The 23,762-nt window shown below is 51.1% G+C and overlaps 1 protein-coding gene across 10 annotated transcripts in view; it reads right to left on the reverse strand.

Annotated features, from left to right (window-relative positions):
* The window catches only part of Gtf2ird1 (GTF2I repeat domain containing 1), an 86,873-nt gene that overhangs the window by 13,488 nt on the left and 49,623 nt on the right, over positions 1-23,762 (reverse strand). For 7 of the 10 annotated variants that reach the window (XM_055605699.1, XM_055605695.1, XM_055605691.1 and 4 more), the window contains exons 9-21: positions 18,920-19,103; positions 15,719-15,744; positions 13,894-14,002; positions 12,401-12,438; positions 11,851-11,931; positions 10,672-10,761; positions 7,741-7,788; positions 6,927-6,992; positions 5,770-5,953; positions 3,537-3,586; positions 3,287-3,442; positions 1,682-1,765; positions 442-625 (exon numbers count right to left, since the gene is read on the reverse strand). In XM_055605699.1, the coding sequence (XP_055461674.1) occupies positions 442-625; positions 1,682-1,765; positions 3,287-3,442; positions 3,537-3,586; positions 5,770-5,953; positions 6,927-6,992; positions 7,741-7,788; positions 10,672-10,761; positions 11,851-11,931; positions 12,401-12,438; positions 13,894-14,002; positions 15,719-15,744; positions 18,920-19,103 (1,300 nt within the window). The remainder of the gene's footprint in view (positions 1-441; positions 626-1,681; positions 1,766-3,286; positions 3,443-3,536; positions 3,587-5,769; positions 5,954-6,926; positions 6,993-7,740; positions 7,789-10,671; positions 10,762-11,850; positions 11,932-12,400; positions 12,439-13,893; positions 14,003-15,718; positions 15,745-18,919; positions 19,104-23,762) is intronic. The other 3 variants (XM_055605700.1, XM_055605698.1, XM_055605694.1) reach the window with 1 other exon arrangement.

Genomic DNA, 23,762 nt, shown 5'->3' on the forward strand with positions numbered 1-23,762 from the left:
CTCAGGGAACATAAAACAAGCCACTTAGCTAGACTAGCTAGCCAGCTAGCCCCTGGCTCCCCCCGCCTCTCTTCCCATATGCCACCGCTGGGCTAACAGGTACATGCCAGCATGCCCCAATTTTTATATGGGTGCTGAGGTGCATCCAAATGCAGGCTTGCTCAGTAAGCACTGTCCCATGAAAGCGGCTCCCCAGCCCCAGAAGCCACATTCTAACAAGATGCCCAGGCCACCTGTGCAAAGGGTTTGCTTTCTCAGGGGGCTGGGTTCGGGGCTACTGCGGGTCGGAAGGATGCACGGTCAGCGTGTGGGGCCCCTGGACGATGTCTGGTCTGCCTCCCTCTCCAGTACCCCCACTGGAGGAACTTTTGGAACCAGCTCCTGATTGCAGCCAGTCTAATCTCGCCCCCACCCCACGACCCCCCTTTCCTCATCCGGAACCTGGTGACGGTGAACTTGATCTTGTCAGCCACAGAGAGGATCCTTTCCAGGTTCTGGGAGCCGAAGGTGCAGGGTTTGCGGAACGGGATCCCGGGAGGCAGGCCCTCGATGATCACCGAGCCCGGATTGCTTTTGATTCGCTTATAGGGTACCTGCACTGGGTATTTGATGCCCAAGGCTTCACCTGGATACAAGAAAGACAGCTGTGCCAGTCAGGAGCAGGCTGTGGCACCTCAGTACAGACACTCCTCTCCCAGGGGGCACAGGGCCCTTTGGGAGAGTGTGTGTGGGTAGATCTTGGAGATGAACGTGTGTACTGTTCAGGGAGTTTCTGGTGTGAAGCCATGCTGGGTGGGCCTCCACTGTGTGGTTCCAGGTGCTGGGTTACGGCAGCGGTTCCGGTTTCTCAGGCTCCCTCCTCCGCTTCCTGAGACAGGGCCTTATCATGTAGCCTTGACTAGCCTCAGAGCTACGCCAGCCTCTGCCTCCCCCGTGCTGGGATGGTGGGTGTTAGCCATCCTACCCAGTTCACGTGATGTCACTGAACCAAGGTTTCACACATGCTCGGCAACTAGTCTACCAACTGAGGCACACCCCAGCCTCTATTAAAAAAAAAGTTTAAGATTACATTTTATTTATTTGTGTGTGTGCACATTCCACGATGCATATGGTAGAGGCGAGAGTGCAGCCTGCAGTTGCTGGCTCTCTCCTGTCACTCTGTGGGTTCCAGGAATCAAACGCTGGTCAGGCCTGGCAGCAAAGACCCATACCCTGCAAGCCACCTCATCAGCTCGCCGCCACGCCCTCTATCCGAGTCCTGACAAAATCGTACTCTGTAGCTCATGCTAGCCGGAAACTCAAAGCAATCCTGCTGAGACTTCCCGAGAGACGAGGTTATAGGTGTGCACGGCCAACCACATCCCTCACTGTGTCCCCAGTCCCGGGCACACAGTCGATGCTCAAGAAATATAAAAGAGCTGGCGAGGCGACTCGGTGCACAAAGGAAACCCAGCAAATTGAATTTGACAGCCAGCATCCCCACGGTGGAAGGAAAGAAGCCACTCCCACAAATGTGACCACCATATTTATGGTGGGTACCATGCCCGTCCACACAATAAATATATTTCTTCTTAAAAAGCAAGAAAATACCTAAATACAGATCAACCTCTCTGCCGATATGAAGCTGACCACCGGCAGGAAGCTGCCCTCCCCCTCCCCCTGACCCTTGCCTGTAACTCACCATATTTCTTGTTAAACAGGTCTTGGACTTGTTCCCTAAGTGTGTTGGCGATGTCGATCCGTGAGAGTCTGGTGTCGTAATTTTCTGCAAAGCGAATACAATTACGGACAGAGGCTGGTACATTAAAAGGCACTTGATGACTTTTACAGGAAAATGATTTCCTAATTACAGGGAACTCCTTCTCTGGCAATTAGCAGATCTTTGGAGTGGGCCCCTCAGAGTCCTTCAGAACCAGTCTTCCTGAGACTCGTGTGTGTGTGTGTGTGTGTGTGTGTGTGTGTGTGTGTGTGTTTTCCATAGAAGGACTCACACTGTTTCGACAACAGCAATGAGAGGAAATTGAGTTAATTGTTGACATTTGAAAATCAACAAAACAATAAACAAGCCTGGAGGTGAGACACCAGGGAGGGGGGGGGTCTCTGTGCCTTCGGCCAGATGGGAGTGGGAGCAAGGGCTTCAAAGAGCTCACGGGAGACAGAGGGACAGAAGGGAGTGTCCACCCTACGAGGGGCTACTTATTATGTGGTGGTACAGAAGATGAAGCCCAGAGCCTTGCAGATGGCACAGAAATACTCCACCACTGAGCCACGCCCCAGCCCCTCACTGGGGGATTCTAGGCAGGTGCTCTACCACTGAGCCACACCCCCGGCCCTTCACCTTGGGTGGGGATTACAGGCAGATGCTCTAATACTGGCCCATGCTGCTATTCCCTCACAGGGTGGGTAGGCTCTAGGCAAGGGCTCTACCATTCTGAGTTACTGTTGATTAAGGACCACCATGCACCTTTGACCTCAGGGAGGTTACATCCTGTTCTGGCCTTAGAAGGGAAAAGGTATGGCTGTGTGGATGGCAGGGAGAGGAAATGGCCTCTGGTGAAATTCTCAGACTGCTCTGGGTCTGCCTTTAGGGGTCGGCACAGGGTGAGGTCCGATACACAACACAGGGCGGCATGTTCCAACAGCCTGGGAGGAGGGCGTGACAAAGGTGACTGGCAGCCAGTCTCAGGTTTTGGTTCCATCATTGGTCACTGCTGCCCTCTCAACTCCTCAGGAGTACGGCGACCATGAAGTCATCCCGGGACCCACACCGGCCACGCCCACTAGTTCTCTAAGCTGCACACACATAGCCTGTGTTTTGTTCTCAGTTACATCCCTATTGATAGCAGGGATGTTGGCTGGCCTCTCATGCTAAGGGGGCCAGGAGTCTCCTCTGAGGCCCGGTGGGCAGGCGCTCCTTTAACGTCGTCTTCCCCTGGCCACCGCTTGCTTTCCTGTCTGCCTTTCTGGTTCTCCGTGACCACCGTCTGCTCCTCCAATTTCACTGAATTCCAATTTCAGCCCAGCAGTAAGAACTGGGCTGACGAATGAGGAAGGGAGATGGCCACGCCCCAGATAGAACAGCAGCTCTGGAGTCCCCTTCCCGACAGCCGGGCGCTAACTCAGAGCTACCAGGCTACGGTCTGGCTCCGGGACCAAGTCGGGTGCCCTACAACCCACTGGCGGGGCCCAGCCTTCCACTTCCACTGCTGTCCCATCACCGCCCCGCCCCCAGCCACTCAAGGTCATGACCCTGGAATGCCTAAACTTATACGGGGCCTAAACTTACCTTGAAGTCCCTGTCTCTTCGGGGTCTCGTCCACAAGACGGTCCCAGGAGTCCCTCTCTGGGGGTGGGGTGGGGAGAGAAGGCAGGTGAGGAGGGAGCACCCGGGGTCTCAGGTGGCATCGAGGGGGCAAACCCGACAGGGGCAGTGGGGAAATGCCTAGGGTAGGGGATAGGACAGGGGCATCAGGAGGGGTATGGCAGAGACTCGGCACCCTCCCACACCCACCTGTGTCTCGCCCACGCCCCGGTACCTTGAGTGTCCACAACAGGTTCTTTGACACCGTCAGTGAGCAGTTCAGGTCTAGAAAACATAACCAGCGCTGTCAATGAGATCTGTCCAAGCACCCAGGGATGTTCGGCAGCACCTCCGGACCTCCGTCTATAGATCTGGCTGATGGGCTTTCTTAGCCCTGACCAACACACAGTCAAGGTCCCTGCCACATGGGGGCAGCCATCCTGCTAACGGGAGCTACCAACAGCACTGAGCTCTGAGGATCCTCCCAAGTCCTGGGCCGGCTGGTGGTCCCTGCTTTTGATGTTAGCCGATCCCTACTGCCTAGCACTGAAACACACAGCCTCCATGTGTGTTACACATATGTGTGTAGGTGCCTGTAGAGGCCAGAAGTCAGCAGACGGCATCTTCCTTAATTGCTCTCCATGTTAATTTTTGGTAATTTCTTTTTTTTTTAAATTATGTGTGTGTGTATGTGAAAGCGAGCAGAAACAGTGTAGTAAGAGGCAGTGTAGTGCCTGAAGAAGCCAGAAGAGGGCGCTAGGACAACTGGAGCTAGAGTTACAGGTGGTTATGAGTGGCTGGTCCAGGACGCTGGGAGCCAAGCTCAGGTCCTGAGAAAGGCCAGCAGGCATTCCTCACTGCTGAGCCATCTCCACTGTGTGTTTTGAAGGTCTCCCCCTGAACCTTCGGCCCACATATTTGGCCACACTGGCTGGCCAGCAAAACCAGGGATTTTCTTCTCTCTGCTCACTGTGGATCACAGGTTCACAACACCTCACCTGGCTCTTTTTTTGCTCATACCATTTGGGTACCAGGGTTTAAACTCCGGTCCTCAGGCTTGCCCGAGCCTCGTCTAAAGCAGCTCTTGTTTTGTTTTTCTTGTTGAGATGAGGTATTGTGATATAGCCCAAACTCAACAGCCATGGCTCTCAACCTGTGGGTCACAACCCCCTTGGGTATGGGGGAGGTGGGAGTTGAGGGGAAGGGGATGGATGGGTGTCCAACACCTATTTTACAGGGGTCGTGTAAGATCACTGGAAAACACTGATATTTACATTACGATTCCTAATAGTAGCAAAACTAGTTATGAAGAGGCAACGAAAGTAAGTTTACGGCTGGGGTCACCAAAGCACGAGGACTATATTAAAGGCTGCAGCGTTAGGAAGGCCGAGAACCATGGATCCTACCTCAGCCTCCTGAGTGCTATTATACAGTTAGAAACCGTCACACTCAGTTCTAATGGAGAATCAGCAGGGCAGGGTAGCTCGTGTCTATGAGACCAGAGGACACGAAGGGAGGTGGAAGCAGGAAGATCAGTTGGATCAGCCTGGGCTACACGGTGAACTCCAGAGTAGCCTGAGCTAGAAAGGAAGATCCTGTCCTAAAAACAAAAACTCTCAAAAGCCAAACGCACCAAATCAGAGAGCAAAGTAAATAAAAAAGAAAAGGAAGGAAGTGTCTGCAAAGTGGACCGCGGGAAGATGCCAGTTTGCTGCTGCTTCTCACAGTGTCCCTGAGGGGTCTGGCCAGCCCTCATGTCTATGTGTACAACTTAATTTAAAAAAAAACACGGTGTATGTGTGCGTGTAAGTGTAGGCCACAACTCACACGTGGAGAGCTGAGAATAAGCTTGCTGGGGTCATCTTCTCCTTCTAGCACGTGGGTCCGGGGACTGAACTCAAGCCTTCAGGTTTGGTGGCCAGGACCTTTATGAGCCAAGCCATCTCACCAGCCCTTGTCTGGTTACACTTACTTCTTTATTACGTGTGTGTGTGTGTGTGTGTGTGTGTGTGTGTCTGTGAGCATCATGCCATGACACACATGTGAAGGTCAGTTCTCTTCTGCTGTTTGGGTCTAAGGTAAAGGTTGTGTCTCGACCTTCCTAACGCCATGACCCTTTTATACAGTTACTCATGGTGTGGTGACCCCAAACACAAAATTCTTTTCATCGCTACTTCGTAGCTGTAATTGCGCTACTGTTATGAACTGTAATGTAAATTATCTGTATTTTCCCATGGTCTTAGGCAACCCTGTGGAACGGCGGCCTGACCCCCAAAGCTTGGGAGCACAACGGTCTAAGGGATAAAGTTCAAGTCCATCAGGCTTGACAGCAAACATTTTCACCCGCTGAGTCACGTCTCTGATGCCACCCTCAGACCTGCACGCTCTTCCTTGTTTTTTCTTTCATTCTGTTTTGAGACTGGCTCTCAGCATGTGTCTGTGGCTAGCCCGGGAACACCCAGACTTACCTTTTGATGACAAACTGGATGCTGTTGCTAGCCTCCAGAATCTTCCGCAGCTTGGCAATCCCAAAGCAGTTGGGTCTTCGGAGAGAGATGCCTTCAGGCAGTCCCAGGACGAACAGCTCCTCGGGGTGCATCAGGAACTTGGAATAGGGCACCTTGACTGGCTCTGAGGTACCAATGGCTTTGGCTGTGAAGACACGGCTACTGTCAGGCAACCTGGAACCCCAATCCTGGCCTCCACCTCTCCATGGGAGCTGCTTTAGGTGAGGGCTTTAGAGACAGCACTCAGCTGAACCCCATAAACTTGCCAGAGGGTAGAAAGCACATCTAACCCGCAGGCCAGGATAAAGTTACCCAGTGAAGGTGACTTGTCTGGAGGCACACATACAGCCCAGGAATATGAACCCCAACAGCCACTCTTCACTCCCGCCTTCATAGCAGAGAAACGAGAGTATCTCTGCTATGTGACTGCTGCCCCCTCTCCTCTGAAACCGCCTTCCAAACCCCCAAACCTTCACAAAGCCAGATCTAGGACTAGCCATATCCGAGGTTCTCTGCCCCTGAGTAGCCTGGTGCCTTGAGCCAGCCATCATGACAGCTACAGCAGGCTTCATAGTTCCACATTTGCAAAGCAGGCTTAGGACTATGTGTGGAAGGCAGGAGAGGGCTCGTGAGAAGCCAGCACCTGGCAAACTTGAGGAGCTACAGAAAACAGCCTTCTTTAATCTCTTCCATTTTCCTGGACTCAGGTTTGTCTTATTGTAGGGCTGGGAATGGAACCAAGGGCTGATATGTGCTAAAAAAGCACTTTGCCACTGAGCCACACCCCAGCCCCTCACTGGGGATTCTAGGCAGGTGCTCTACCAGTGAGCCATACCCCTAATCCCCTCACACGGTAGCTCATAACCATCTGGTGCCCTCTTCTGGCCTGCCGGCACACATACAGGCAGAATACTATATAAATAATAAATAAATAAATCTTAAAAAACAACAACAACAAAAAGAATGTGTGGAGTAGGCCAGCAGGGTGGAATTCTCTGCCAGAGGCTATTGACATGGCTGAGCTATAGGGGCCAATCACTCAAGTGTTACCATCCTGAAGGTGAGTTCCAGTTCTGTCCCTTTCTCTGACCTTCAGGACCATCCCTTTCCCTACTCACCATATTTTGTGTTGAACAGCATCTCCACCTGCTTCCTCAGGGGCCGGATCACATCTCCAGGGCTCTCTGGAAGGCAAAAGACATGTGTTGAGTTTTCTGGAGAGAGAAACTTGGCGCTTCTTAGCTCACACCCCAGCCCTGAAGGCATCAGGAAGGACCCTGTGGTGAGACTTTGGAAAAACGGCAGCTCTACAGAAGCCTGTTGTAATTCCTGGATTTTGCATACGTGATTGGGAACTATGTCACAGTGGAGATGTAAAAGGTCTGGTGGCTGTTCTCTGACAGCATTACTTTTAGATCAGCTAGCGCAACAACCATGTAAAGCACGCAACGTAAACAAAGTAAGCCTGTAATTCGCATGCACTGCCACCAGGGGGCAGTAAACATTTCCTAATAACTTTACAGGTACCAAGCTGGGTTCTACAAAGTGGCATTCACACTAGTGATAAATAGAATTTCACTCTTACCTTGGCCTCTCTACCTACCCTGCCTTGTTCTCAGCAGGGAGGGGAAAAAAAGGACAGTTGTTCTTGTAGTATCTTTTATATAGAAAGTAAGTTTTACATACTAAAGCTTAAAATCTTGCTCAGGAAGGTGAGGGGCACAACTTGTGCAAACCGAAGGTAAAACTTGACTCTGACAGAAGCCTGCCAGTTTCTAACACACTCTAGAGCTTTCTCCCACCTGGCGCAGCTCACACAAGGCTCCCGGCCCAAATGCAGGGTGCTGGAGAGAGATGGGAGGGGAAGGAGAATTTCTCACAGGGCCGCAGTAGAAGTGGAAAGGGAATTACGGGAGACAGACAGGGCCTCACCTTCTGCTGGCCTCTCTTCTGGCCATGGGTCCTCACTGGGGCCTTTGTCTGTGAGAAAGCAGAGGATGTTAGGAAGCCATGCTTATTATCTCCTGAGGTTTCACTGTCAGGAGGCTCGACTAAAGGAGTGATAGTCAGGCTAGAGAGCTCAAATAGAGGCAGGGTAGCACACCCCCAGATGGGATCAGGACACACCATGCCGTTCAAATAGAAACCTACAATCGCCTTTGACGGGCCCCCTCCAAGGACCCGCCTCCAGCCAGTCTATTCCAGACACTGAAGAGAATGTAGACCTCAGAAGTTAACGCACCAGGATTCAGTGAAGAGAGACCCACACCTGTGATCTTAGCCATTCAGAGCCTCAGCGTGGAGGACTGTGAGTTTGAGGCCAGCCTGAGCTACGCAGTGAGACGATGTTTCAAAAAAAAGCCAAGGGCCTGGAGCACAGCTCAGCAGTTGTGTCCTTGCTTAGCAGGCACTCAGTCCCAGATTCCATTCCCAGCACCAAAAAAATACATTAAATACATTGACACATACAGTGTCTGTACATATCTATGTATATATTTTTATATTAAAAGGACTGTACGTTGTGGCAGGCATAATCCCAGCACAGGGAGGCTGACACTGAAGGATGAGACTGCAGGACAGCCTGGGCCATGCAGCAAGAATCTGTTTCAGAATCCATGGCGAGCACACCAGCTGTTATGGTTAGTTTCAATTGCTGACTTAACACAAAAGGTGCTTTTGCTTGCAGAACCATCTCTCCAACCTCCTTTTTTTTTTTTAATTTTTATTTTTAGTTACTATTTTTTTGAATTACCAGAAGACAGTCTCAATAAGAGGTTCTCTAAATCAGAGAGGTCTTTGTGTAGAGGGCTGTCACTGACTTTGTTAATCCATGTGGGAACACCCAGACTAAAAGGGCGTGGCTACGTTCCCTGGGTCTGGGGCCTGAACTGTGAAAGAACAGAGAAGGCGAGATGAGCAGCAAGCATGCGCGCATCCATTCTCTCTGCCCTGGACTACAGAAGTGCTTGCGATGACTGTGGCTTCCAGTTCTGCCATCCTGACCCTGCAATGATGGACTGTACCTGGGGCCTGTGAGCCAAACAAACCCTTTCTCCCTTACAATGCTTTTTTCCAATGTCATGTGCTCACACAAAAGAAATAAAACAAGAACGCTTATCATCCCAGCAACTTGGGAGGCCGAGGCAAGAGGCTTGGGAGTTTGAGGCAAGCCTGGGCTATGCAGCCATTTCAGTACTGGCTGCACAACTTAGTGAGGTCCTATCTCAGATCTAAAAAAGGAGAAATGTGCACATGTACACACACAAACACACACTCACACAAAGGGCTGGGGATACAGCTCAATTGCAGAGTGCTTGCGTGGGATGTAAAAGGCCTTGGGTTTGATGTTTGGCACTCCTTTAGGTTATCTGTGTAAGCTACAAGTAAAACAGCAAAGACTTTTCTGGGGCTGAGTTCGGTTCCCAGCACCCATATCAGCCAGCTCACAACTGTCTGTAATTCCAGAGAATCTGATGCCCTCCTCTGTCCTCTGAAAAAACAAGTACTTTTTTTGTTTTGTTTTTTGAGACAGGGTTTCTCTATGTAGCCTTGGCTGCCCTGGTACTTGCTATGTAGACCAGGCTGGCCTCGAACTCACAAATATCTGTTTTCCTCTGCCTCCCCAAGTGCTGGGATAAAAGGTGTGTGCATTCACTGTATGGCATAGAAAGTACTTTTAACTGCTAAGCCAACTCTTCTGCTCTCATCATTTTGAAATAGGGTCTCATATCCCTCTGGCTGGTCTTGAACTATGACTAAAGATCCTTGTGCTAATAATCCTCCTCTCTCTGCCTCCTAGGTGCTGGAATTATGGGTGCGTGGTACCACAACCAGTTTATATGGTCCTGGCGATGGAACCCAGGGCTCAGGAGTGTTCAGGTAAACAACCAACCAACTGTGCCACATTCCCAACACATTTGAAAAAGAATTAATTGAATTTATTTATTTATTTGTGTGTGTGTGTGTGTGTGTGTGTGTGTGTGTGTGTAGGGTATATGCATGCCACAGCAGACACATGGAAGTCACAGAACAATTTAATTTTGGGGTATTTATTCTCTCGTTACACCATGGGAAGCAGGCAGATCTTTGTTTGAGGCCAGCCTGGTCTACAAAAGGAGTCCAGGGCAGCCCAGGCTACACAGAGAAACCCTGTCTCCAAACAAACAACAAACAAATGAGGGTATCAAGCTTGCATGGCAAGTGCCTTTCCCTGCCAACCCAACTCTCTAGCTACATTTTTGGTATTTGGAATCAGGGTCTCATGTAGCCTAGGGTGACCTTGCCATTCGGCCAAGGATAACCTTGAACTTCTGATCCTCCTGCCTCTGTCACCTCAGGTGCTGGGATTAACACTACATCTGGCTTGTTTGGGGAGTTGTTTTCATGTGTTCATTCTGTCCCTCCCTACAGTGCTGAGCATAGACCCCAGTCCCTCAAAGAGGCTACGATTAGCTATCTGCTAAAGGGCTCTGACATGAAGATGAGTGAGGGACCAACAGCAACTCTTTCTTTTGTTGTTTTGTTTGTGAGATGGGTTTTTTAGTGCAGTGTTGGCTGTCCTGGAACTCACTCTATGGACTAGGTTGGCCTCAAACTCAGAGATTCACTTGCTCCTGCCTCCTGAGTGCTAGTATTAAAGGGGTGTGCCACCACTGCCCAGCTCCTCAAAGCATCCAATCAAGTGCAAATATTTCAAAATCCAAAGACACACCCCAAGTTACAGACATGCGTGGTCCCACATAGAGCCCCTTGACTGTTGAGTCTTCTCCAGCAACAGCAAAGACTTCCTGACCCGCCTGTCCCTCCCTATGGCTCCCCAGGGTGGTAGGTCCCCAGAATGGCCAGTCCCAGCCCACCTCTTACCAGCCGGCATTTCCATCCCATAACCAGAATCCTCTGAAGGCAGATGGCCAGGTAACGAGTCAGTCATCTCCTCAGAGGTTGGTGAAGGATCTGGAAGCAAACTCCAAATGAGGAGGGCATCTTTTACGCATTCCACCCTTCATGGTCCCTGACCTGGACCAAGCAGGTACAGACCATGTGCAGGTATCTGATCTTGAATGCCAAGATTGTGTTGTTTACTGGGAAAACCTGTTTCTAGTTGTGGTGTAGCTCAACCCTAGCACACACCTTTAATCCAAGAGCTTTCTGCTTGAACAGGATTAAGTAAAGTCAACCACAGGTCAAGAGATGGAGCAAGCAACCGGTTGACAAGGAACGGACATGGGAAAAAAAACCATAAAGAGTAAGAGGAAGTCAGGAAGATGGCTAGAGAGACATATTGGAAGTAGAAGAAAGGGACATTCAGTTTGGGGGATGTTTTAGAATGGTGCGGGGAAAGAGAATTTCTTTTTGGGACGTCAGTGGAGGAGGAAGGTCAGCCGGGTGCTTCTCTGCTCTTTGAGCTAGCAGGCTTTCAACTCAGACTCTGGCTCCCGAGTCTTCAATGGTAAAATTGAACAATTGGCATTTTGTTAAAAACAACACCAAGACTCTAAAAGAAATCCATGTAGTCAGGGGTTGTAGTGCTGTGTGGGAAGGTAAAACAGCATGACTGAGGGCTTCAGAGTAGGTTCAGGGCTAGTTCCATCAACTCAGGGAGATCTCGTCTCAAAATAAAAACTGAAAAGGAGGAAAAAAGGGAGGTGCTGTGGCTCCGTGGTAGAGCGCCTGCCTAGAATTCCCCAGTGAGGGGCTGGAGGTGTGGCTCAGTGGTAGAGCACCTGCCTAGAATCCCCCAGTGAGGGGCTGGGGTGTGGCTCAGTGGTAGAGCCCCTACCTAGAATCCCCCAGTGAGGGGCTGGGGTGTGGCTCAGTGGTAGAGCCCCTACCTAGAATCCCCCAGTGAGGGGCTGGGGTGTGGCTCAATGGGAGAGAACTTGCTCAGCACATGCAAGACCTCAAGCTATATCCAAAACATTGGGGAAAAAAGAATCAACCTGGATACAACGGCCTGATGGAGCACGCTGCAAACAGGACAGCAGCACAAAATGTGCAGTCAGGAACAGGGGTGACAACAGTCCTCCAATGCGTGTTTCTTACCCGAAACAGTAACCTGAATAATATCCAGCTCCTCTGGCTCGATTTTGATGGGCCTCAACATTCCTAGCTCTCCTGAGGTTCCTGCAAGGGAACAAGGGGAATCCAGTCAGGAGGGGGCATGAGCGTGCCGTACAAAGCACATCTTTGCAGAACATTCTCCTGTCTGTGAACTGACAGTGAACAATTAGGAAAAATCATTTTGGACCTTGGCTCCTGGACAGAGCAGGAAGGGCCAGATGAGCCCTTGGACAAGCTCAAGCCAACCCTGAAGACATCCTGAAGACGGAGTTGCTTATCCACAGGGCTAGAGAGCTGGCTCAGCAGGGAAGAGGGCTTGTTGCTCTTGCAGTGGTGATGCCAGGCCTCGGTGTCTATTCTCTGCCCCTCCCCAGAGTTCCCAGCATGCTCTGCTGCTTGTAGTGTGTGGCTTGAGGATGGCATGGAGGCCATGGCACAGAACTATCCCCAGGTATTATGGGTTCACAGCCTGGGCGGGGTTCTTCCTGGTTCTGTCCCCACAGAATATACACAGGGAGACATGCCTTCTCACCTGGCCCACAGTCTTCAGAGACGCTGCTCTTGTCTGACCTGAGAAAGGAAGGTGGGGAAATGACCCGGTGTTGACCTTGTCCTGAGCTGATCTGCTCAGCTCCACCCCCCACACACCTCAAAAACAGCACTCAATCTAGTGTCAATGAGCCTCTTTGTGACGCCTGTACTTGAAAGACACACACAGGAGGATTGCTGGGGGTTCAAGACTCTTTAAGAGTCTGCCTAACAAAGCTACGGGGCCAGAGAGCTGGCTCAGGAGTGGCGAGGGCTTGCTTGCTGTCCTTGCAGAGCAACCGAGAGCAGTTCCCAGCACCTACACGGGAGCTCACAACCATCTGTAGCTCTGCTTCCAGTGTACCCCACGCTCTCTTCTGGTGTCCATATGCACCATCTGTACATACGTGGTGCACAGAGATACACCAGGCACAGGCATTTAACATAGAATATAAACAGTCTTAACCCAGGCACGGCGGCTCACGCCTTTAACCCCAGCACTTGGGAGACAGAAACAGGTGGATCTCTGTCCGTGATCCAGGGATCAGCCTATTCTACCAAGTAAGTTCCAGTACAGCCAGAACTAGACAGTGAGAACCTGTCTCAAAAACACAACAAAAAAATCAACAAAACACCACACATCTTGGACCCTACGCTTTCACAGAGCATGGGTCCGTGTCAGGGACCAGCTTCTCAGGGCCCTGGCTCCTGGCTCCAGGGGTCGTGACTCTCGCTCTCCATCTTCCTGGCCAGCAAGTGTTCTACAGCTCATGACCTGGCCTGGCCCGTTTTGGAGTCTATAGGCTTAGCAAAGTAGCTGGATGGAACATAGTCGGGGATTAGGGACTGTAGGATGTCTGTGAACAAGACCTGAGACATGAGCATTATAAGTATATGACTGCTCTCATTTAACCAAAAATGGGGGAGGGGGGCTGGAGAGATGGCTCAGCAGCTAAAAGCACTGGCTGGTCTTCCAGAGGTCCTGAATTCACTTCCCAGCAACCATATGGTGGCTCACAACCATCTGTAATGGGATCTGATTCCCTCTTCCTGCTTGCATTAAGACAGAGTACATTTATATATCTTAAAAAACAAAAACAAAAAAAAAAAAAATGAGGAAGATGGAATCCACAGTTTCGCGCACACTAAGTGGGTATACTCTACCCTGAGCCACACCTGCAGCTCAAACGGCCAGATGTTATCCCGCTCAGTTCACAGCCTGGGTTGGGGAAGAGGGCCGGTGAGCAGGCTATGGGTTATAGACACAGGAACAAACAGTGTGGACAACCAACTAAGGTCCCTGAGCTAACAGACACCTGAAATACCTAGTCCTTGTTCTCTTGCTCCAATTTGTCTCTCAGTGGCCTAGAAGGTGTATATTCGGAGTCCTTGGATGTGGAAAACTTATGCCAAAATGGAGTGATGGCAACTTGTCAGGCCTCAGCCCTTCCTCTGCTGTGGAGAACACAGGCCTAACACAGAGCACAGGGACCTTACCAGGCAGTCCCAGCCAGGTCCAGCATGGTGTCCCTACAGACCTCTGTGGGAGTGTCTTCTGTTGGGCTGCCTGGCTCCATCTTCATTGGGTCTTTGGTAAACTTGTTCCCTGTGGGAAGAGTTGTGCTTGAGAACATGGCTCTTCAGAGCTGGGCACAGCGGTGCACACCTGTAATCCCAGCACTCAGGGAGGCAGAGGCAGACGGATCTCTGTGCGTTCAAGGCCAGCCTGATTTACAAAGTAAGTTTAGGACAGCCAAGGCTACACAGAGAAACCTTGTCTCCAAACACAAAACAAAACAACAAAAAAAAGAAGATGCTCCTCAGCCAAATGTGTTAGCATACCCTGCAAACCCAACATTCAGGAGGCCGAGGTCGTGAGTTCGAAGCTGGTTTGGGCTACACAGAAAGACCTTATCTTGTGAACCCTCAAAAAGGGCCTCTCCTGTTGATGGAGATAGCTGGGAAGTTGCTTCTCTAAGACATTCCTCAGGGCATTCTTAAAAGGGTAGGGCCTGCTTTTGCTCTCTTCTTTTGGGGGTTGTCTGAAAGAGCTAGGAATTCATCTGACCACACCCTGCCCTCATTCTGAACAGTTTTCTCCACCCTCCACCAGGGCTTGATAATGTAAGAAAAAAGACCATTCCACCATTTGCCCCATAGGGTCATTTTCTCGTTTACGTTTAATAAAATCAGAAACTACAAGGCAGCTAGTGCCTCTTTTTAGTTTTTCAAGACAGGGTTTCCTAGCGTAGCCCTGGCTCTTCTGGAACTCACTCTGTAGATCAGGCTGGCTTCGAACTCAGCGATGCACCTGCTTCTGCCTCCTAAGGGCTGGGATTAAAGGCATGAGCCACCACTGCCTGGCCACCTAACTCCTCTTTATCATCCCCATGTCACAGATGGGAAAATAAAGGCCCACAGAAAATGTCCACAGCTAGGAAGCTGGTGGTAGGTAGCAAAGCTGTTAATGGGGCTCTGGTATGTCACGCCTCAAGGATCTGTGTAGCTTTTGGTGGCTGCGATTCAATTGACAGCTTCCCTCCCTCTATTCGGTGTCCAACTGTCCTGGGAGGCCTTAGGCCACAGCTCCTAAGGGAAATGCAAGGCCCCACTTGTCCAGCACTTCAGCTTTATCTAAGGGAGTGGGATCATCCCCATGCCTGCAGAGTGGTTGAAAACGAAAACGGGCTGGCAGCATGTGCCTGCAATCTCAGCACTCAACAGACAGAGGCAGAAAGATCTGGAATGAGGCCAGCCTGGGTTACACAGAGTTTGAGGCCAGGCTGGACTATATAGTGAGACCCTGAGTAGGAAATCATGGGAGGGGATGGTTAGGTAAAAGAAGATAAGAAAAAATACACAAGGAAGCTAAGGTGCTGGCAAGATTGATCTCTAGGGGAAGTGCTTGTCATACAGGGATGAAAACCTGAATTTGGAGCCCCAGCACACACAGGGGAATAATAAGATAGACTGGGGAGCAAGACAGGGTCAATGGGCATTGTGTCTCTCGAAAGAGTAAGGGAGAGAGTGACTGTGGGAGACAACAGTGTTGACCTCATGGAAATTTACGCACACACAGGCACACACGCACACACCAACACAACACAGCAACAAAACCACGGTAGTTCCCAAGAAAACCTGGCTGTTTAGCAAATGGTATCACTGTTTTCTTCAAGGAGACTCTAAACTCTAGAGTGTCCAGTCTGTGAGTTGCCGGGAGCCCAGAAACCACCTATAATCCCAAGATGCCGAAGAGGACTCAAGACAACAGGGTCAGCTCTGAAGTCCCCAACTCCAGAAGAGATCAATGGTACCCACTCACCTGTGAAAATACGATCATCAAACATCCTGGGAAGAGAGAAAAGAGAACATAAGAAAGGTGAAGGTTGGTCCCTTCAGAAACGGCCGTGGACCCCACCAGTGTGGTTCTTAGAGATACAGACTAGGGCACAGGGCTGGCCACCCATGTGCGCAAGTGTTGGGGAGCTCAGAATCACCGTGGAAACAAACCTCTGGTTAACTGAGAAGGGAGACTCTAAGTGTGGGTGGCACCGTCCCATGGGCTGGGGTGCAGGACCAAATCGAAAGAAGACAGCTGAGAGTCACCATTCATCTGCCCACTTCCTGAGGATCCATGTGACCAGCTGCCTCACATTCTCGCTGCCAACCTTCCCACCATGATGGACTGTACCCCCTCAAACTGTGAGCCCAAGTAAACCTTAAGCTCCTCCCTTAAGCTACGTTTGGCGGGGGGGGGGGGGGGGGGGGAGGCTGTTACAGCAGCAATGAAAAGTAACCAATACAGAGCAAATCTGAGATCTCAGAATGTGATTTCAGGATGTGTTTCTGCTTCGCCAGGGATGGAATGGCCCTCTGCTCTCTCTGATGATGAACCAGCTCCCAAATCTCCCTCCTTTGCTGCTGCAGTGAACAATCCAAGCTCCCGTCCCAATGCTACTCCAGGCATGAAAGACCGGTAGAGGTGTTTTTGTTGTTGTTTTGTTGTGTTTGAGACAGGATCTCACATAACCTAGGCTGACCTCAAATTCCCTCTGTAGCCAAGATGACCTTGACTTCCCAACCCTTTTGCCTCCCTCTCTTCCGTGCTGGAATTAAAGGACTTGTAACACCGTGCCTGGGTTTTTGCAGGGCTTCGTGGGTGCCAGGCAAGCATTCTACCCACAGGGCCACACCATCACCCAGAGACTTGCCCATCAAGCCGCTGATACACGTGTAGCTAAAGGTCAGGCTCAGCAGAAAGCAACTGGGAGAGACTGGACGGACGACAGCCATGGAAGCTGACCCGAGGGCTCCTTCAGGGTATTTTCAGAAGAGCCCAAGCAGGGCAGAAACCAGGGTGTCCTGTAGATGGCTAGAAGCAAGGCCCATCTTCACAGGCCTCCACCTTATGGATCTACAGAGACCTGGAGCCCTGTGGCAAGGTCAGATCACAGATGGACCCACTGCAGGCGAAGAGGCCCAGGGATGGCTTAAGGACCAAAGCATGCAGACACAGCATGCAAAGTCCAGGCCAGGAATGGCGGGCACGGAGGCACTCCCCCGTAGTCCCAGGGTTTCAGAGGCTCAGAAGGGAGGCTCGAGGTCAAGGCCACCGGCTATGTATTGAGACCTTGTCTCAAAAAGACTAACCACAGTCTGTTATTGTTACTATATCTGGTTTTGGCTTTGCTTTGTTTTTTGAGACACGGTTTCTCTGTGTATCCCTGGAAGTCCTGGAACTCACTATATAGACCAGGCTGGCCTTGAACTCAGATCTGTCTGCCTCTGCCTCCCAAGTGCTGGGACTAAAGGAGTGTGCCGCCACCACCTGGCTTAACAATAGTTATTATTGCCACGAACAGACAAGAGAAATAATTCCCAAAGAGAAAGCAGTGCAGCAGGGGTTGGAGGTAGGGGTGTGTGTGTGTGTGTTTGCATGCGCACATGCATGTATACAATCGTCCACATGACACAAACTAGTGTCAGCTGAGGAGCTGCCCACATGAGCTTGGCTTGTAGGCCTGTCGCTGATGAACGGTGTAAACTGATGCAGGAGGGCCCAGGCTGCTGAGGCAGCATCATCACTGGGCTAAGAGAGCTAAGCATGAGCAGCAGGGAGCCAGAGCGAGTCAGAGAGCAGCGTTCCTCCGTGGTTTCTGCTGAGTTCCTCCCTGGCTTTTCTCAGTTGTGGACTGTGACCCGGAAGCGGAAATAAACCCTTTTTCCTCCCCAAAGCTGCTTTTGGTCATTGCTGTTAGCACAGCAAAAGAATGAACTAGGACAGGACTATGAGCGTGTAATTGAGGGCGGACGATGGTCAGAATGTCTGGTAAGAATGTGTGGAAATGTCACAGACCCTATTTTGGATGATCAGTGACTTAGAAAGCTATTGAGAGTGCAGAGCACGGCAGTGCAGACCTGTAATCCCAGCACTTAGGTGATGGGGGAAAAGGGGCCAGAATCCAAGGTCATCCCGGGCTACACAGTGAGCTCACAGTGCACAGACACTGTCTGTAGAAAACAAAACCGGGTTCAATTCCCAGCACCCATACAGCTCACGGCTGTCTGTAGTGCCAACTCCAAGGGACCTGACACCTTCGTGCTAAAGCACATAAAATAAAATTATTTTTAAAAACAAACCAGCAAGCTGGGTGCAATGGCAAACCCCTGTAATCCCAGCCCTCAGGAGGCAGAGGCAGGGGGATCTCTGAATGTTAGAGGCTAGCCTGGTCTACCTATTAAGTTCCAGGACAGCCAGAGGTACACAGTGAGTCCTTGCTTCAAATAAAAAACCAAAACCAAAAAAAACAGAAATAAATAAATAAAAATAAAAGAAACAAAAAAAGCCAGTAAGGGTAGACTGAGTTGGGGCTCAGAGCACGAAGCTGAACGTGACTTCCTGTTCCTCCTCCAAGGAGAGACCAGGGTTCCCTGCTGTTCCGGGGCTCTGGAAGCTCACATGCCATCTGGATACCACAAGGCCTGACACAGACCTAGAGCCACACGGCTGGGAACTAGCTTCCTGTCTGGAGGCCCTCTCCCCCTGCGAGCCCCACCCACTGGCCCAGCAGCTGCAGAGTTAACAAGAGGACCATTATTTATGAGGCACAGTGGGGGGAGGTTGGCACAGTCAGACCACAAGGGGTCTCCCACCATTTTTGCAGATGTGGAGGTAGAGGAAAAAGCCAGACGACCTCAGACGATATCTGGGCAGGAGTGCTCACTGCATGGGCGAGGGGCTCAAAGCACGGTCCTGAGCTCCAGAATCATCTGCTCCTCGTTTTGCCTTTGTGGTTCTCAGGGTAGAAAATCCAGTGCCTTACACGTTAGGCAGGGGTTCTACCACTGAGCCACACCCCCAGCCACTCACTGAGGGATTCTAGGCAGGGGCTCTACCACTGAGCCACACCCCAGCCCCTCACTGGGTTTTCTAGGCAGGGGCTCTACCACTGAGCCACACCCCCAGCCCCTCACTGGGGGATTCTAGGCAGCTGTTATTTCACAGAAGCAAGCCAATCCACACCTCTTGATTATGAAGTGAATGCTGTGTCGCTCCTCCAGAATCCGTTTCAGCTTGGGCACCCCGTAAGTACAGGGCCGCTTAAAGGGGATCTTGTCCGGGATGCCCACAATTTCCACAGCCTCAGGGTCACAGGCAATCTTCCTATAAGGGACAGGGACCATGTGGTCCAAGCCCAGGGCTTCCGCTGAAAGGGCAAGAACATAGATGAGTACAAGAAACAAGTCACAGGACACTGTGGGCCAGACCCAGATCACAGTCCCTCCCCCTCTGATGCTGCACTGGCTGTGCAATAAGAGAAACAACTGGGGAACCTTTCTCCCTTTTCTTGCTTTCTGAGACAGAGTCTCATTGTATAGCCCTGGCTGACTCAGAACTCGCTGTGTAGATCAGACTGGGCTCAAATTCTAGAGATCTCTATGTTCTGCTTCCCAAATGCTGGCATTTAAGAGCAGCGCCACCTGACCAGAGTCTTTATTTATTTATTTTTATATTTTTGTCTTTTGAGACAGGGTTTCTCTGTGTAGCCCTGGCTGTCCTGAAGCTTACTCTACAGACCAGGCTGGCTTGACCTCAGAGATTCACCTGCCTCTGCCTCCTGAGTGCTGGGGTTAAAGGTGTGAGCTACCACGCTCAGCCCAGAGTGTTTCTTAAAAACCTTTACTGCTTATGTACTGGGAGGCATTGTTAAGGCCTGAGTGTGGAGGTCAGAGGACAACTCTCCTACCATGGGGGTTCCAGGGATCGAACTTAGGCTGTAAGACTTGGCTGCAAGTGACTTTACCAGCTGAGCCGTCTCCCAGCTCCGTCTGCACCTACTTGAGTCAGGGTCTTGTTATATTCACCAGAATGACACCAAATTCACAGCAATCCTCCTGCCTCAGCCTCCCAAGAGTTGGGCTTCCACACCTGGTGAACCATACCAGGCTCCAAATACTGCTTACTTTCCTTGGGCAAGCTAGTCCTCAACTGGGGCTTTCCCTGTTCTCCCACGGTTGTGTTCCTGTGGTCCAGAGCTGCCCTCCAGCCATTCCCGGCCATGCCAGGGCTCGGCAGAATAGTCCGGGCTGCTTCAGGAGCAGCACTGTTTTCCTGTCGATGCGTCCCGGGCCTGTGTGTTGGCAGCGCTGGCAGCCAGCTCTACCCTGCGAAGTCACACTTAGCTCCCTGTCAAATTAAACCCTGGCAATCTAAGCAACTGTCAAATCATGTCTTCCCCATGCCCGCCCACCTCCTGTCTGGGAGCCACCCGCCCTGCCTTCAGTGTTTGGCCAGTTGCTTTTTGGAGTTCAGGAGAACTCAGGACCATGCAAGGTCAGCCTCAAGGGACTCTCCCCCCCAGCACCCCCAGCCACCGACAAGTTCTCTTTGCATCCACGATCCTCCTGCCTCCATTTCCAAAAAGCTGGGATTATAGGTGTGGCCCACCAGGCCTGGTGTATGCGGTGCTGAGACACAACCCAGGGCTTCCTGAATGGTTGGCAATAACTCTACCAACGGAGCCATATTCCCAGCCTCTTCAGGGTTTCTGACAGGGCCTCTCTCTACAGCCCAGGCAGGCCTGACAGTCTTAATCCTTTTTGTCTCAGACTCCGGAACAATGGCACTACAAGTGTGCACTATGACACGTGGTCTCTGTTTTTGTTTTTTTTTTATTGTCCCTATATGCACCCTACTCTGTCACAGGCCTAACATAAGCATATATGGTAGGCAGAAGGGCGGCGCCAGGCTGGAGCTGGCTTTCACCCAGGCCTCATTCTCTTGGACATACCCAGAGTTTCCCGCTCCATGCAGCCCAGGGGGCTTCACCTGACTACACGAGGTGCAGACAGCCAATTAGGCCACCAGGCAGGACCTACACAGAAGGCCTGAGCTACCAGTCCCAAGCCCATCCAGCAAGGACGTCATGTCAGGAAGCCTCTCGACTCTCTAGCTTTAACCTCCACTAAGCCGTCTTTTTTGGCTTCCTCATCACGCACTCCTGGACACTAATGCCAGTTGTATTAGTGTTGTATCCGACCATATTCAAGGTCTCACAGCTGTGTGCACCTGCACACCAGGGTCCAGAGCCATATGATCTTGCACACAATTGCCCAAGGCTCTCTGCACTTGTACACAAGCACACACTACTGTCTGTATCTGTTGGGGGCACAGAAGTCCCTGCAGCCACAGATCACTAGGGAAACCAGGAATGTTAAACTCACAGGGCCTCTTCTCAGTGGAGGAGAGAAAATACCCATCTTCCCACCCAGAAGCCTGGACTGCTACTGACCTGGTAACCTCTCTGCTCTCTATGGAGGCAGACTTCTCCCCTCCCTAACTGTTACCCATCCTTGGGGAAGACGTCACGTGGACTCTGTGGCCTTTCAGCTCTAGAACCCACCCTCGTGGTCACATGTACTTGTAGAAGAACATAGAAGTTTCTATGTAGCCACACCGTAAGCTTTGCTGTGCACCTGGAACTGGACTCCTCGTTGCCTGGAAACCTCTTCCCCAACTGTACTGTGTTTTAAATATGCTGACAGTGGACGGCCTGGCATTAGACCCCAGAAGTCTGATCCAGATTGACAAGGTCAGTCAGCACTGGGCTTTTATTCTCATCTCTTCATGAGGTTTGCTTTCCTGTCTGACACCTGCAGGGACCCGTTCGTGGGCCTGCTGTATGCACCTGCATGCACCTAGCCCACGCGTCCTTCAGGCACCGATGGCCATGCTGCTTGGACATAAAGTCATCCCCCAGGAATGATGACCTCACGCCTCTCACGTTGTGCCTCAGGCCTTACTGAGCGAGGGGCTCTGCGCTGGGGACCAACTCCTAAATATTTTACAAAACTCAGCTTGTGGGTCTTCTCCTCCAGAGTTTACTTCCCCAGGGTCGAAAAGACCTGTCAATCAGAGGACATAAGGCAGGCAAACAGAACAGAAAACCCGGAGGGTGGTGTAGACTGGGAATCCCAGCACTGGGGAGAAGAAGGCAGGAGGATTGCTGTGCATTCAAAGCCAGCCTAGACAGTAGAGCAAAACCCTGTCTGAAAAACCAAGCAAACAGCTGGGCGGTGGCAGCTTGCCTTTAGTCCCAGCAGAATTGGGAGGCAGAATCCAAGGCCAGCCTGGTCTATAGCTCCAGCTCCAGGGCAGCCAAGGCTACATAAGAAACCCTGCCTCAAAAAACCAAAATCCAACCAACCAAACAAACAAAATCAACAACAAAAAAGGATTAGCGTTCCACCTGCAGCACCGAGTTGACCCTGTGAGGCGGTGCACACCTGTAATGGAGGATAGAGGCAAGAAGTTCAGAAGTTCAAGGTCATCCTTGGCTACACTGGGAGTTCAAAGGCAGCCTAAGTGAAATGAAGACCCTGCCTCTAAACAAATAAACAGACAGATAGATAGATAGATAGATAGATAGATAGATAGATAGATAGATAGATAGATAGATAGATAAGGAAAATAAAAGGAAAGAAGGAAGCAGGGTAAATTTGTCATGCATATAATTAACATATATCACGCATATAATTAATAATATAATGCATTATAATAAAATGTATTATTGGTGGACTGAGGCAGTTTGGCCTCAATAGCAATTTCAAGGCTAGCCTAGGTTTTGGAGTAAGAGCCTGTCTCCAAAAATCCAAACGTGGGGAGGACAGATGGTTCGGTGGGAGAAGGTGCTTTGCTGAGAAGCCCAACGACGTGGACTAGCTTCCTGGAATCCGTATGGTAGAAGGAGAGTCCTCACACTCCAGACCCACCACGCACACGTGAAAAGTAAATGTAAAACACTCACACACGCAGAACAACCAAACCACAAAAAAGACAAGTGCTGGCGATGATGGGTCACCAGGCAGCGGCACTGAGCGCCAAGCCTGACAACCTGAGCCCAACCCACAGTATGTAAAGGATGGACGGCGAGATCCCATCCTGAAAGCTGTGTGTGGCCAGATGCACACGTAGAAAATTAAAGTCTCAGCTCAGCTGGCCAAGTGCCTGTCTTCCAGACACGCAGATCCAACACTGATGCCCAGAACCAGTGCAGAAAGGCCGAGAGAGGCCTGCAGTGCTGGAGCACGCCTTTACCCCCAGCACTCTGCGTTCGAGGCCAGCCTGGTCTACACACCGAGCTCCAGAACAGCCAGGACTACACAGAGGAACCCTGTCTCGAAAAACTAGAAACAAAACAAGCCGGCAGGGGTAACTTGCCTTGTAGCCCCAACACGGGAGACATGGAGAAAAATGGGTACTCAGATGGCCGTGTTGGCCACTTTTGTCAACAGGACACAAGCTAGGGTCATCTGGGAAAAGGGACCTCAGTTGAGAAAATGTCCCCACTAGACTGGCCTGTGGACAAGCCTGTGCTTCGCTTTCTTGACGGACGTGGGGAGGCGCACCTCACGGTGGGCGGTGTCAAGCCTGGGTTGCTGGGTAGTTCTGGGTGCCACAAGCAGGCAGGCTGGGCAAGCCACCAGAGCAAGCCCGCAAGCAGCGCTCCCCCATGGCTTCTGCCTCAGGCCCTGCCTCCAGGTGCCTGCCAGTCTTCCCTCAGTGAGGTAGCACCACGGGAGGGTTATAAGCCGAAATTAACCTTTCCTCCCCAAGTCAATTTTGGTCACCGTGTTTTATCACAGCAATAGGAAGGCAAGACAGTGGTTCAGGGGCTAAAAGCGACAATCCAAGCTCGGTATCTGCAACCCGGATGGTGGAAGGAAAGAACCTGCACTGTGGCATTTACACACACACACACACACACACACACACACACACACACGGCCTCGTTACTGTCACCCCGGGTTTTGTCTCTAGCACCATGCTCACCCGGGTGTGGTGGTAATTCACACCTGTAATCCCA

Source organism: Psammomys obesus, unplaced genomic scaffold (genome assembly GCF_907164565.1).
Source record: "Psammomys obesus unplaced genomic scaffold, mPsaObe1.curated_primary_1811, whole genome shotgun sequence".
Taxonomy (NCBI): Eukaryota; Metazoa; Chordata; class Mammalia; order Rodentia; family Muridae; genus Psammomys; species Psammomys obesus.